The sequence below is a fragment of the Canis aureus genome, chromosome 7 (genome assembly GCF_053574225.1).
Source record: "Canis aureus isolate CA01 chromosome 7, VMU_Caureus_v.1.0, whole genome shotgun sequence".
In the NCBI taxonomy this organism is placed as follows: domain Eukaryota; kingdom Metazoa; phylum Chordata; class Mammalia; order Carnivora; family Canidae; genus Canis; species Canis aureus.
In genome coordinates this window covers 64504892-64518302 of record NC_135617.1, presented here as the reverse complement: position 1 = coordinate 64518302, position 13411 = coordinate 64504892, and the positions used below count along the sequence as shown (strand labels likewise).

The 13411-nt window shown below is 53.3% G+C and overlaps 1 protein-coding gene and 1 long non-coding RNA gene across 4 annotated transcripts in view; one reads left to right on the top strand and one right to left on the bottom strand.

Moving 5' to 3' along the window:
- LOC144317574 (uncharacterized) overlaps positions 1–6614 on the top strand; it is a 62335-nt gene extending 55721 nt beyond the window's left edge. For both annotated transcript variants that reach the window (XR_013383581.1, XR_013383583.1), the window contains 3 exons: positions 2389–2537; positions 3702–3787; positions 4827–6614. This is a non-coding gene — a long non-coding RNA (uncharacterized LOC144317574). The remainder of the gene's footprint in view (positions 1–2388; positions 2538–3701; positions 3788–4826) is intronic.
- A 2217-nt stretch (positions 6615–8831) lies between these two features.
- The window catches only part of KCNK5 (potassium two pore domain channel subfamily K member 5), a 38887-nt gene continuing 34307 nt past the window's right edge, over positions 8832–13411 (bottom strand). For both annotated transcript variants that reach the window (XM_077904155.1, XM_077904154.1), the window contains exon 5: positions 8832–11541. In XM_077904155.1, coding sequence (XP_077760281.1) covers positions 10676–11541 — 866 coding nt within the window. In that variant the 3' untranslated portion in view covers positions 8832–10675. The remainder of the gene's footprint in view (positions 11542–13411) is intronic.

Genomic DNA, 13411 nt, shown 5'->3' with positions numbered 1-13411 from the left:
TGTATCTCGTTTGCACCATTTCTCAGAAAGCTACTGAAGGAAGTGCTCCATCAGACAAGGAAGTAAGCAAAGAAAGACAGAAGGCAAAGGACCCAGAGAACAGGGGCCCCCATGCAGGAAGGAGGCAAAGGGACTCCCCAACAAGTTGTGAAGGGACACCTCGGGGTACTAGCTCTGTAGCGAGCAGAAAGATGTTTGGTTCTGAAAGAAATTCAAGACATAAACAAATGGACCTGATGGATAATTCTGGGAGAAGTTTTGCAATTGTAACAGGGGGCTTGGCAATGAATTAGTGACAGGAACATGCAAAATTAAGCAAACAAACAAAACATGTGGAAAACAAAATGAATGCAAGAAAGGGTACCCAAATACATTAGGTAGTATTTACATATCATAATATTGTGAACACAGAATTGGGATCTAACCATAAATTGAAATCTAACTATGGTAGAAAGGCTAGGCAGGTGCGTGGGAGCTAATCCCCATCTTTTCTAGTAGGGAGATAATCGTTTGCTAAAGCCGGATAACAAAAATAATAATAGGGGACAAAAATAGCTATATGTTATTCAGAGAAGTGGAAGAAAAGTAAGAAATGGTTGAAAAGTCTAAAAGAAGTTGCCTCTGGAGACTGGGGATGGAAAAGAGTGAGGCAGGCAATGGCTGTTTTCCATTACCGTCTGCATAGTATTTTTTGACTTTTTGAAAGTATTTTTATATATATCACTTTGCTAAAAATAAAAACTGAACTAAAAGATAAAAAGAAAACTCAGGTCATCGAGGGCAGGGCAAGTGAATGCCCAGAACTGAGGGTCATTCCAGGTGTCACTGCCTGGCAGCTGCCTACGTCAGTAACTCCGGACATGGCTAGCAGAGCTTTTTTGGAGAAGCATTATCCTGCCTACCCCCATGACTCATAGGTTCCCATTGTTTCCAGCCCCCTGCCCTTCTCCCCACATGGGGATGTGTGTGCTGATATGGGGAGCAGGGACAGAAGAAACATTCTCGTGCTCTTTGTTTACTGTATGCCTCACTCCCATCCCCAGGGGTACAGACTTCCTTGCCAGGGACCAGGTGTTAGGCATGGGGCACTGGGTGCCAAGAAGGAGAAAAACAATCTTAAAATACCCCTATGCCTTCCCATTGTGGAAATTCAGAATCATGTGTTTGAGCAGGACCTATGAGGTCAACCACCAACATCTCCAAGGAATGGACACTGACCCTTTGCCTGAGTACCCTGAATGGCAGGGAACTCAGTGTCTTACAAAGACAATGTGGGGGTTTGGGGACAAAGTGAGGGGTGCATCTGGGTCTTTAGTGCTTATAGGCTTTTGTATGGGCTGTTCAAGTCCCATTGTATTGATCAAGGCCCATTAGTTATAAAAGGTGAGGTTCCATGTAAGGTTAAAGGCTACAACTCTCAAGGGAAGCAAAGCCTGTCCAGTCCCTTGTCTCTGTCTTTCTTACTATGTGTCTGCTCTGACCTCCTGCTTCTCTCTGCACACCTTCTTCTTCTTCTGGATCACACATGACCCCAAATGTCTGCCATCACTCCCAAACCTCCATGACCTTACGGTGCTCCCCACAACTCACTGTCTCAGTCTCTCAATATTCTCACTTTGAATGTCTAGCACGTTCATCTCACTGGTGCATCTCGGTTGGGGTTTCCTCTAGTCCAATCAGCTTTGCTAAGGTGGGTCAAATGGTTCACAGCTATAAGCAACAGTCTCCAGGGGATACATGTGACTCTTCATGAGCTATGATCTCCCTGAAATCCAGACATGCTTCTTTCCAAGGTAGGCAAAACCTCACGGCTCCCCACCCCACACCCAGTCCACACGGCCAGTCCAGAAGGCAGTCAGTGTGACGATGTGCTGGTAAATATTGAACATCTAGCTCTCTAAAGAAGGGAGAGCCCTAATTTGTCATGTCTACCCATTTGCATGGTGCAAATTCTCCCATAATGGTGGATTTTAAGCTACCAAAACGATGTCACAAAACATGAAGTTAGGGAGAGAAACACAGTAGTACACCATTATGTAATAGTTCCTCCATATACCTCCAGGAGTTGCAAATATACTCAAAAGCATGAATAACAGTGACACTTAATTAGGAAATAATGAGTTTTGCATATCTATTACATTTGTTCTTAATATCACTTGTATTTCTATATAATTTAACTTCTAATGCAATCAGCTTGTAACATGTCTAAAACTGTAACTATGAGCTCTCATGAGCCAGTGAGCAGGCTTCAGAGCACTGAGTCAGAACCTTTACTGAAGTGAACTATTGAGGATGGGAATCTGAGCAGATAGACAGTGAGGGAGCCTGACAGCCCGCTAGGTAATCATCTTTTCCTCATTTTCCTTCCTCCTTCGTCACCAACATCAGATGTTCCAGGTAACCTAAGAGAGACAACAAATACAGGTCATTTGAATTGAATGGAGTGTGATGTCAACACCCCAAGCAGAGCTGCTCAGCTGGCCAGAACTGCAGGTGAAGGAATCAAAGAATGATGAGGAAGTTTCACAAAACTGCAGGTAAACATGGATTTCAATGCAGAATGAAAACACAGGCAGGGATGGATTGCCAGGGGATGCCAGAAACACAGAGGGACCTGACCTCTCGGATCTCCAGCCAGGTGTTTCCAGAACCTGGGTATTTCCAAGGTTTTACCCCAGACCTTCTGATTCAGAATTTCCCAAGGCAGAGCCCAGGAATCCCCTGGTGATTTTGGGTAGTCACCGCCACAAGGGCTGGGATTCGCCGATTGGGTCACTTCACCAGTCTTGTGGATGATGACTGGCTGGGAATCGCGGCCAGGGCACCCTCCCTGGGCAGCTCTCCCTTGAGCTCAGGAGAGCCATGCCCTGGCAGGCAGATGTGGTAGTTAATAACCCAGGCTGGGGCTTCTCAGCTTAGAATTGAGGCTAGGCTTCTAGCTGTGTGACTTTGGGCAAGTTACATAACTGCTCTGAGCCTCAGCTTCCAAATGTGGATAATGTTGTGGGGATTAAATGAGACCAGGGGCATAAAGTGCCCTGGTGAGTGCCCGTGTGTGGTAAGGATCCCAAAAGTGGCAGACGTGGCTATTTAGGTCACGCTGCTAGATGGTAGCAGGCCCCAGGCCTCCGAGTACTGTTTCAGTATAGCAGAGAGGATATAAACATAGTTAGAGACCCCAAAATAGAAGGGGCTTTGATATCTTGAAAGTAAAAAAATACTGTGATCCTAGGTAAGAAATTATAAAACCTGCCGGCGTTTGGTCTCAGCTGTGCTACTTCTTCAAACAGTTTTAGATTCAAGGAAACAGATGTTATTTGTATCTCCTGTCCCAATCCCTTCTCCCGCTTCGGGTGTCAGTCGCGCTGTAGTGGACAGCCCTATGCATGCTGCCCAGGTGCTTGTCTAGTGTGCCTTGGTGCCTTTCTGCTCTCTCTCTAAAGCCTGGCAGAAAGTTGCTAGCTCGGGGCAAGCCCACCCGGTGTTCTCATTATCTACTGCTATGTAACAAACCACCCCAAAACTTAGAAGCTCAAAACGACACCCATCATTTATTTGCTTGTGACTCTGCAGTTTGGGGGGATGGCTGGGCCCTCTTCTTCATGGCCTTGGCTGGGGCTGAAGTGTCCAAGATGGTGCCTTGGAGGGGCAGATTCTCTGTCCCTGTGCCTTCCCCACTTGGCTCATTTGGTTCTTCACAGCACAGGACTCGATGTACTTGGATTCCTTACATTTCAGCTGGATTCCCCAAGAGTACAAAAGTGGAAGCTGCCAGGCCCGTCAACAGGTAGGTTCAGAGGGCACAGAGAGTCATTTCCACAGTATTCCATTGATCCAAACAGTCCCAGCCACACGCCTAGGGAATAGACTACACTTCTTGCTGGGGGAGCGGCGAGGCCACTTTGGCAACAAGTATGTGGGAGGGGAGACATTGCCCTGGCCATCTTTGGACAGTGCTGCCTGCCACATCCAACCTGTATGAGTGGAAGGTGGGGATTAATGCCCCTGGGGTCATCCTCAACCAAGGAGGATGGGATTTGGTACATAAATGCAGGGCAGGGCTCTCGTCTCCAGAGGGACAGTTCTGAGGTACACTGGACAGGCTTTTCAGGAGATGCCTGCAGGACTGAAGCCCAATTTCCCATAGTGGAAAGAGTTCAGCCTCTCAACAATGCCCACTTTATTGCCTTTTGCTCTTTCCCCATCTTTATTTCCCCCTCCCTTTCTGTACTTCCTTCAACCATCTCCCAGTTCTTCTCGCAGGCCTTCGTCTTCTGGGAAAATAAACCAAAACACTTAGTTTCCTCACTTGAAAAAGCCCCTTAGGGGCGTCGGGGTGGCTCAGTGGTTGAGCATCTGGCTTTGGCTCAGGTTGTGATCCCGGGGTTCCTGGGATCGAGTCCCACATCGGGCTCCCTGCAGGGAGCCTGCTTCTCCCTCTGCCTGTGTCTCTGCCTCTCTCTGTGTGTCTCTCACGAGTAAATAAATACAACCTTTTAAAAAAAGGAAAGGAAAGGAAAGGCCCCTTAAATTAGGCTGTAAAATATTGTACCTGGCTCCTAAGGCTGTTGAGTAATCCTGCAAGCACCAAAGTGAAAGAGCTTTGTAACCCAGACAGCTGGCCACCAAGGTGAGCAGAGGTAGTCCCTAGGGAGGTACAGGGACTTGGGGGCTGCTGGCATGAGAGGCCAAGTCCTCCGGGTCATCAGTGAGCAGTGACTGGGGCTGCTGTGGGGATGATGAGAGGTGATGGCAGACAGGTGTGGGGAGATGCAAAAGGGGCTGTGGACAAATAAGGTGTGTTGTGTCTCTGCCCTGCCTCCCAGACTGGGGTGACTTGGCACAGTTAAGTGACTCACCAGGGCCACCGCAGCCCGGGACAAGGTCCCTCAAGATCATCTACCCGGCTCTGCTTGAGACTCACCCTTGTGGAATAAGATCTGCCTCCTGATTTGGCTTCTAACCCAGGAAGAGAGACTGAATAACCACTGGGAGGGGCCAGGACTCTGGTTCATTCACCCTCCACTCAGGAAACAGTGAAAAACTGGGCCCTCGTCTGTGCTGGGTGTTGCGGTAAGGATCCAGAGGTGCACAAGCCACTCCCGCTCTCTCTGGGCCCCCAGTCCAGGACAGGGCTTGTGAAACCAGGAGAGAGGCAACGGGAACCGCATCGAAGCGGCGCTGCTTGCTGAGCTCCTCCCAGGGAAACCAATGTCCACCGTTAATGTCACCAGGCCTCTGGATTCAGCCCGGACAGAGGAAGGGCATATCCTGGACACAGTGTGGGGCAAAGATTGGGGCCGCTTGGCTCGATGGAGAAACTCTTCTGTGGCTGGAGCACAGGAGGTGGGGTGTGGGGTGCCGGGAAGAGCACTAGGAGCCCCGAGGAGTTTAAAGCAGGATGGGAAGGGGGTCAGATTTGAGTCCAGGATGCTGGACTCACTGCTGGTTGCAGTGATGGCCAAGTGGAAGAGGCTCTGTATTAGAGGCAGGGAGACCAGCTGAGGGGCCTCATTTGCTCATTCAACAAACATCTACAGAGCCTCTTTCAGGTGCCAGGCCCCGAGTTGGTGTGTGGATCCAGGCAAGGGGCTGCAGGGGCCTCGGAGGGAGGCCAGGATGCAGAGAAGGGGCAGGGATCTCGGAGGTGTTCTCGCTGCGTTATGCAAACGCATCCTGGCAGTTCTCACACTGGCCTCTGCTTCCTGAACCAGTTGTAAATGAATTTGGAAGTTGGGGACCTGTTGTTTCAGGGATGAAGAGCTGATATTTCGGGTCTGAGCTCAAATCTCGGGCCCCACAGAAGAGAGGACCCCATTCCCGGAGACTCCACCCAGAGCAGCCCAGCCAGCCTCCTCCTCCCTCTACTCTGCCCCAGCTCAAGAAACCTTCAGGGCGGTGGTGCTTGGCTGGCCTCTTCAGTAAGGGGGTGAAACTGTTACCTGCCGTGGAGCTGAGGGCCTCCTCCGGGATGACACTGGAGGTGGGAGCCCAGCTGGCACACGGAGTTTGCGAGTCTCTATTTCCGCGCTCCTCTGCCCCTTGGACTACAGACGTTTTAAGGGTAGGAAGGACTGTCTCCTCCAGCAGGCTGGGTTTTCTGAGGGAGTTTCCCCCATCAGATCAGGAACTTCTGGAGGGTAAGAATGAGGAACCGGGACGCAAGTCAGGGCATCTGTGTTGCTGCCGTTTGCAAAGGTGAGAAATTCTCCATTTGCCTCATTTTCCTCATTTGTAAAATGGGATTGATTATAACACCTGTTGTGAGGGTAAAGATAAGACCTAAAGATAGAAGAGACAAGATTAAAAGAGCCTTGAGGGATAGGGACAGGATGTCAATACCAAGGACAGACCTTGACAAATAGCCAGAAATGAGGACAAAGGGAGCCTGTCTGTAAGCTCTGTGAGTGCAGGGGGTTTGGTCCATTTTACACACTGTGGTGTTTAAGAGTCTCATACAGAACCAGGCAGCCCGGGTGGCAGTGGTTTAGCGCCGCCTTCGGCCCAGGGTGTGATCCTGGAGACCCGGGATCAAGTCCCAGGTCAGGCTCCCTGCATGGAGCCTGCTTCTCCGTCTGCCTGTGTCTCTGCCTCTCTCTCTCTCTCTCTGTGTGTGTGTGTCTCTCATGAATAAATAAAATCTTAAAACAAAAAAAGAGTCTGGTACAGAACCTGCTCCATGGGTGGTGTTCAGTAAGCACCAGTGAACAAATGAATGGGGAGTCCAGGCAGTGCCGGCAGAGAGCAGAGGGCCAGTTCACGACTCGGACAGGAAGGCTTCTGGGAGGAAGCAGAGGAGGGCCAAAGGTTGGAGCTGCCGGGAGTGGGGGACATCATGGACTTCCAGGATTGAACAATGCCCCCGCCTCCCCACCTTGTGAGCCTGTGGGTCTCTTAGTGATGAAGGATAGTGGGAAGAAAGGCAGGCAGGGACAAGGGGCCTGGGGTACCCTGGAAGGAAACCAGCCTTAAAAGGATTTTACCCCACCCTGGAAGGAGCCTTCACCCTTTCCCACACGATAGGTGGGATGATGACCAAAACCTGATTGGGACAGGCGCAGGGAGGGTTCCCAAGGAGCCCATAAAACCCCCTAGACTTAGAAACTCCGTGGCAAGCCTCTCGGGTCCCCTCCCTCCTCGGGAGCTGTGTGCCATCACTTTGCTATTGCTCAGTAAGCCTTGCTTCGCTGCCCACCACTCTGTCCCACCTCTTCCTTCTTCGAAGCTGCGTGACCAGGAACCAGGAGGCACTCCCGAGAAGAAATCAGGGTCTCACTGATGCAGTTATGGATCTGGTGTCAACAAGGGGATTTCCCAGTCAGGGTCCTCTCCCCAGGCTCCCCAGCCACCTCCTCCTACCTTCCATGCCTGGCAGCTCAGGACAGTGACCAGTGACAGGAGGTCTCAGCAGTCCCCCTCCCCCTGCACCTGCCACGTGGCACCTGTCCTCTCTGCTCTGGATCCCTCAGCTATGTGGGGCCTCCTGGGCCCCACCCTCTGCTCCAGCTGCTGTCCCACCTTCCTGTTTCTAGACCTTTCACTCAGAAAGCTCCTGACTAATCGTGACCACAGTGGCCCAAGACCACACCTCCACCCCAGTCCTGCATTTGTGCTTCTGTTTGCATATGAGGCTGTGCCCTGGCAAGTCAGACCCTCTGAGCCTTCCTTCATCTTAGCTGAAAATGGGGCCAAATAACCTGTGCTGTGGGGATGCTCCGGGGCGTGCTTGTCAAAGGGCTTTGTGAAGTGGTCAAGCGCTAACTAAAGGGAGCATTTAGCATGATGGGATTGCTACCTTGAGGCTGGACGGAGAATCTTGGACCTGTGGGGTGGTTGCGGAGAAGAAAGGAGAGGGAAGAGGGAGAGAGGTGGAGAGATGTTCTGGCAGAAGTAGGGATGGTATCAAGTAGCTCTAGACTCGGCTGGTATTTTAAACACATAGGACCCTTTGTACACACCCGAGCCTTCATGAAAAATGTGGCTCACTCTTGAAACCACGGAACTTTCATTTTTCCCAACAGACTCCAACTTTTAACTAATGTCCTGTGTGGTGTTGGGAGGGGGCCGTGGAACCTTGGAAGAGACCAATCTCAAACCAGTGGAGACCGAGAATCCCGGAGGATCCTCCCTTTAAATTGATGCAGACATGCCCAGCGGGGCCTTGTCAATCCTTCTTTCACATTCCTCCCAGTCCTGGGCCCGCTTCCAACTCAAGCCTGGTCCCGTCCTCAAGTTCTCTGGCCCACCTTCCTGAGACAGAAGCCCTCTCAGGGGATGTCAGCAGCCACAGAAGCACAGGCTGGCTTCCTCCTCCCCACCTGGTGCCTGGAGAACAGACCCAGGAGGGTGGCTGCGGGGGGGTTCGAATCCAGGCTTACCACCTTCGGAGATCTCGCCCAAGCCACCTCTCTGTGCCTGGTTTCCTGGCCTGTAAAACAGGCATCTACACCTATGGCAGGCTCTGTTGCAAGATCCAAGGAGCTCCAAGGAGCTCATCTGTGGGGGATGAGCATCAGGCAGGTAGAACAATGAATGCCTGGCAGGCGGCTGCCAGTTTGCCCCATCTACCCGCCCCCCCACCGCTCTTCCCTCGCTCCTGACTCCTGCTTCTAGGATCCTTTCCACAAAGCTCCTCCCCGCCTGCGTTCAGACCTGTTAACCATCACCTCCTCCAAGAAGCCCATCCTGACCACCTCATCTCAACTGGCCTGCCCCTCTCCCACCTGCTCCCTTTTCTTTCCCTTCTGGACCACCCCAATCCTCCACATGGCCGACCCTCACCCCCTCCTGTTCCGTTTGCCCCCACACACAGCACACACCAGGAGGACCTGTCCATCTTCAAGGCTTTATTGTAAAAATGTGAAAATAAGTTACATTTGGCATCATTGCCACTAAGTACATACAGTGTGTGAGTCCAGGACAGCCAGCAACACCCTAGCAAGGTGGGGGCAAGAACGAACTCATTAAAACATTCACAGAAAAACAGAAGGCCGCTGCTTCTCACCCAGCTGCCCAGCCAGCACAGCCCTGGGTCACAGGATGAACGCAGGTGTGGACGCACACGCCCATCACCGGCTTCACATGTTGGGGGGCAGGATCTGGCCCTACAGGACTGGGGAGGGGGCTGAGAGGCAGAGAGGGGGTCTGGGTCAAGGGTGATCACTCGCCTCCTGGCCAGCATCAGCCACCTGTGAGGGATGCCTCTTCCCAGCTGTGCTCACTTGCTTCTGGGGGCCTTCACCCCTACGTTGCCAGGGGACTCTCCAACAGCATGACCTTGGCTGAGGTCACCAAGAAAGGCCCAACTGAGTGGGGGCAGGAGCACGAACACAGAACATCCCAATCCTTGGGAGCCTGCTCTTTCACCTCCTCTCCCCTCTGGCTCTGAAGCCAACTACAGATGCCAGGAATATCAAAATAGCAGTTTATTTAAAAAAAACAAAGAAACATGCAGAGCAGAGAGGGCTGGCCCTAGGGTGCGCATCGCGGAGAACCCAAACTCTCTGCTGGCCCCTCACCAGTCTGTGTACAGTTTCACATTATCTTTTGCTCCCCCATCCCTAATCCTTTCTTGAAAAGGAAAACAACACCATCACACACTCACATACTCACACACACACACACACACACACACACACACACACACACACACACAGTCTAACCGTGGCTGCAGGGAGCAGCTGATTCACATATTTGGCCCCTCCCACTTCTAAGCCAAGAGCACCTCAGCCTCCCCCACCACGGGGGCCAGGAGGGCCAGGGAGCCATGAGGTCCTTGTTCGGGGCACAGGAGGAGCCAGAGCTGAGCTTACTGCAGCAGCATCCTCCTGGCTAATGCTACCCCCTCGTCCCACAGCGTTCCCAGGGAGGGAGAAAGCTTGCATCTGCCATCACTTGGCCAAAGGGTTTCTGAGTCAGGGAACTGGGCTCTGGGTGGGCCTGGTCTGAGCAAAAGCAGAAGGACTAGGACCCTGGGCCAACTCAGAGCTTGCTCGGGGTCCTGATATCAGGAGTGTTTCAGCACCTTACCCAGGATCTTGACCCCTTCCCTTCCCCTGGGCACCTGTTCCCTACTGAGGTTTGCAGTAGGGCCTGACAGGCAGACAAGGTGGGAATGGGGGATGCATATACATGCGCCCCACGCGGCACCCCGCACACCATAGCTATACCTCCTGTAAAGGCAGGGCCCAGGGCTCACAGTGCCCTCCCTCCCTCTCTTTTTGAAATACCTAGCTCCGTGCTGGGCACACAGGAGCCCATAAATACTGGTGAACTCAAATGGCTGAGGCCCCTGAGCCTGAGAGAACCGTGTGACATTTTCAACCGAATGACGTATGAAGACCCATGCAAGTGCGGGCCTCCTTGAGGATCACCTGCCAGCCCATGCAGGTCTCTGAACCATCAGATACATCAGCCATGCTCAGGACAGATGCCTCCCACTGCCAGGGGGCCTATTCAGCCAGAGAACAGAGGCCCTGTCCTGGACACATGCTGCATCTGACCAGTAGCATCTAACTGGAGGGGATGGGAAGGTGAGGAAGGCCCCTGGCCCCCCACTCCCAGTTCCAGGGCTGTCCCCCCCTACACCAGGGGCCAGAGGTCCCAGCCATAGTGGGATGCCCCAGGATGAGGGGAACAGAAGCCGTCGAAGGCGGGGTGGGGAGCCGGCCCTGCCTCACGTGCCTCTGGGGCAGTCTGCTTTATTGTACTCGTTCATGAGCTGTTCGTAAGGCAGAGAGAGCTCGGACTCTGTGCTGGTGAAGGTGGACTCGTCTGATGAGGGGAACTCGCCTAGGTTCAGCGGCACCTCAGCTTCGGGCCCTTCCTGGGGCCTCTCCTCCCCAGCCAGGTTGTCCTCTATCGAGGACTTGGAGGTCTCTTCGTCTGAGAGCCCTGCCTCCTCATTCGCAAAGGTAATGCTGACGTTCTGGAAGATGAGTGGGTGGTAGTCCTGGGTGTCCCATGGCTCACCCTCCTCGCTGATTCGGTCCAGCTGGTTGATGAACACCTCAGGGGTCGGGGAGCCATCTTTGGGGGGCCCTGCCCCAGCCTCCTCACTGGGAGGCCGTGACACATGGCCTTTGCTCCTCAGTGTCTGAGACACCTCTTCCAAGCTGGGCATCCGGTTTTTGGAGTAAACCACTAGGGGAGATAGGGAACTGGGGAGGGCTGGCAGCCCACCCCCCGGAGGCCCCAGCCCTGAGGCTGCAACCCTCTCCCCAGCCCCGCCCGTCTTCATCGCCTTCTTCCCTATCTGCTTGATGAGGTCATTGTAGGTCTCCTCCTTTTTGGACAAAAAGCTGAAGATGTTGACGTCCTTGGATGCCGTACCCCCAGTCATCTGCAGAGCCTTCTTGGAGTGTGGAGAGCTCTCAAAGGACTCCTTTCGCCGCCGTCGCCGCTTCTTGATGGCCTTGTGGACCTCGACGAACATGCTCACCTTCCAGTTGACAAAGAGGGACAGCCAGGCCAGCCCCAGGTAGATCCAGAGCTCCACGAAGTAGCGGTACAGGGCGTGGTAGTTGGCGCTGGGGTTCACACCTGCAGACAGGACAGGGAGCCCTGAGGGTCAGGAGAGGGCCGGCAGCGGCCTGGACACCCGTGAAGGCCAAAGCCGTGTTCTCTGAGGGCACACAGTGTCAGAATGCGGGATGGGACGCACGGTGAAAGAAAGAACTAGAAACTAGCCTGTTCTCTCATCGTAACAGTCCAGTCACTCATGTCCCTATTGCAGTCCCCAACCTGCCGGAGCCTGGTACCTACCCAGAGTCCTCCACTGTCAAAAGTCAGGAGAGTGGTTCCCCAGGGTAACGCAGCCAACACACGGGTCAGGAAATAGTTCGTGAACAGCCTTTCGGTTATTCGCTATACCACAGATAGCTGTTCTGGTGCGCCCCAGCGGGCGTATACGTTATAGTTCAGTTAAAACCAGGATGGAAATTAAGTGACTGAGTGGCTGGCATCTTCACTGCTGGGGATGGACTCACTGGTTTAACATGAATGGGGCTGGTGGTTGGGCCAAGGGTCTGGGTGCACGGGTCCCGGGGAGAACTATTCTTGGAAGCCCTGACTTCTCCTTCAGTGGGGTCAGGCTGCCCCCGGACTTCCTGTTCTGCCCTCTTCAGACTGGCTCTGCTCGTGGTTCCAAGGGCTCTGTCCACTCCATATCCTCCTCCTCTGAGGCCAGGCTCCTGACACCTGCTCTAGGGAGTCCTCTGGGGTCACCTTACACAGTTCTGATCAATCTCTTATACTCCAGGATTATGGGATTTCTGGTTTAACTTTACGTTTCTAGGGATACTGATCTGCATTGCATTATTATATATCCTGGCCGCCCCCTACCCCCTTCCAACTGGGATCAACCTGGGAAAGGGACAAGGGGAGGAGGGCTTGCGCCAGAGTGGGGCTCCCACAGGGCAGGGACTACACCACCCACATCAAATTAGAGGTCCCCCAAAGACAGGTGCTGCGCTTGCCTCCGCAGGGAAGAGGTGTTTTTGAGGGATGCTGTGGACCTTGCTCAGAGCCCTTGATCACGGTGTGATGGGTGCGGGGACAACCAGGGCTCATGCTGATGTAGCTGGGTCCTACCCACAGCATTCATTTGATTTTCCACCACCCTGTTAGGTTGGTGCTATGTTTCTCAACCGATTTTACAGATGAGGAAACTGAGGGAGAGCTCTGAGGTCTTGCCGGAACTGAGAAACTATGATGAAATACACCCCCCCTACCTCAGCACAAAGGCTTCTCCTTGCCTGCTCAGGGTCCCTTAAACAACAGCAGGGCTGTGCCTCCGCCTAAATTTATCTCCCAAGCGGGCAGGCCCCGATCTGCCAAGGTCAGTATTCAGGCCTCCTTCCTGCTCCCTCAACACTCAGCATTTTGGAGTCTCCCCTTGCAATGAGGCCGAAGGGTAGTGGAGGGAAGAGGGGAGGGAGGCCAGAGAGGCCCCTGGAGCAAAGGTTGGGGTCAGCTGGACAGGGCAGCAGGCACTGAGGGAACAAACAGGGGTCAAGACGATGAAGGGCCAAGATGCAGCACAGGCCACAGGCCGGAGTCCCTGAGAGGCTGGGGCCAAAGAATTTTATCACCTGCCTGGATTAAGAGTGGGAGGGAGCGTCCTGGCTCCGGAGGGTGGGGCAGCTTAGGAGAAGGCCTCTCTTGTCTTTAAACTGCCTGTGGCAAGAGCAAAGTTTCGGACCTGTGAGCCAAGCCTCTAGAACAGCTCCCTGTGCTCGGGTGGCAGGTGTGAGGCAGGCAGCTCTGTGACAGGAAGGGGGCCCCTGGCTCGGCTCTGGGTAGGTACCAGGCTCAAACCCTGCAGGGGGAAAGAACTACTCCCGGCCCCTAGTGAACCCCAGCCTAGGAGACAGGGGAGGACAGAGGGAGAGGATGCAGGAAAAGCCAGGTG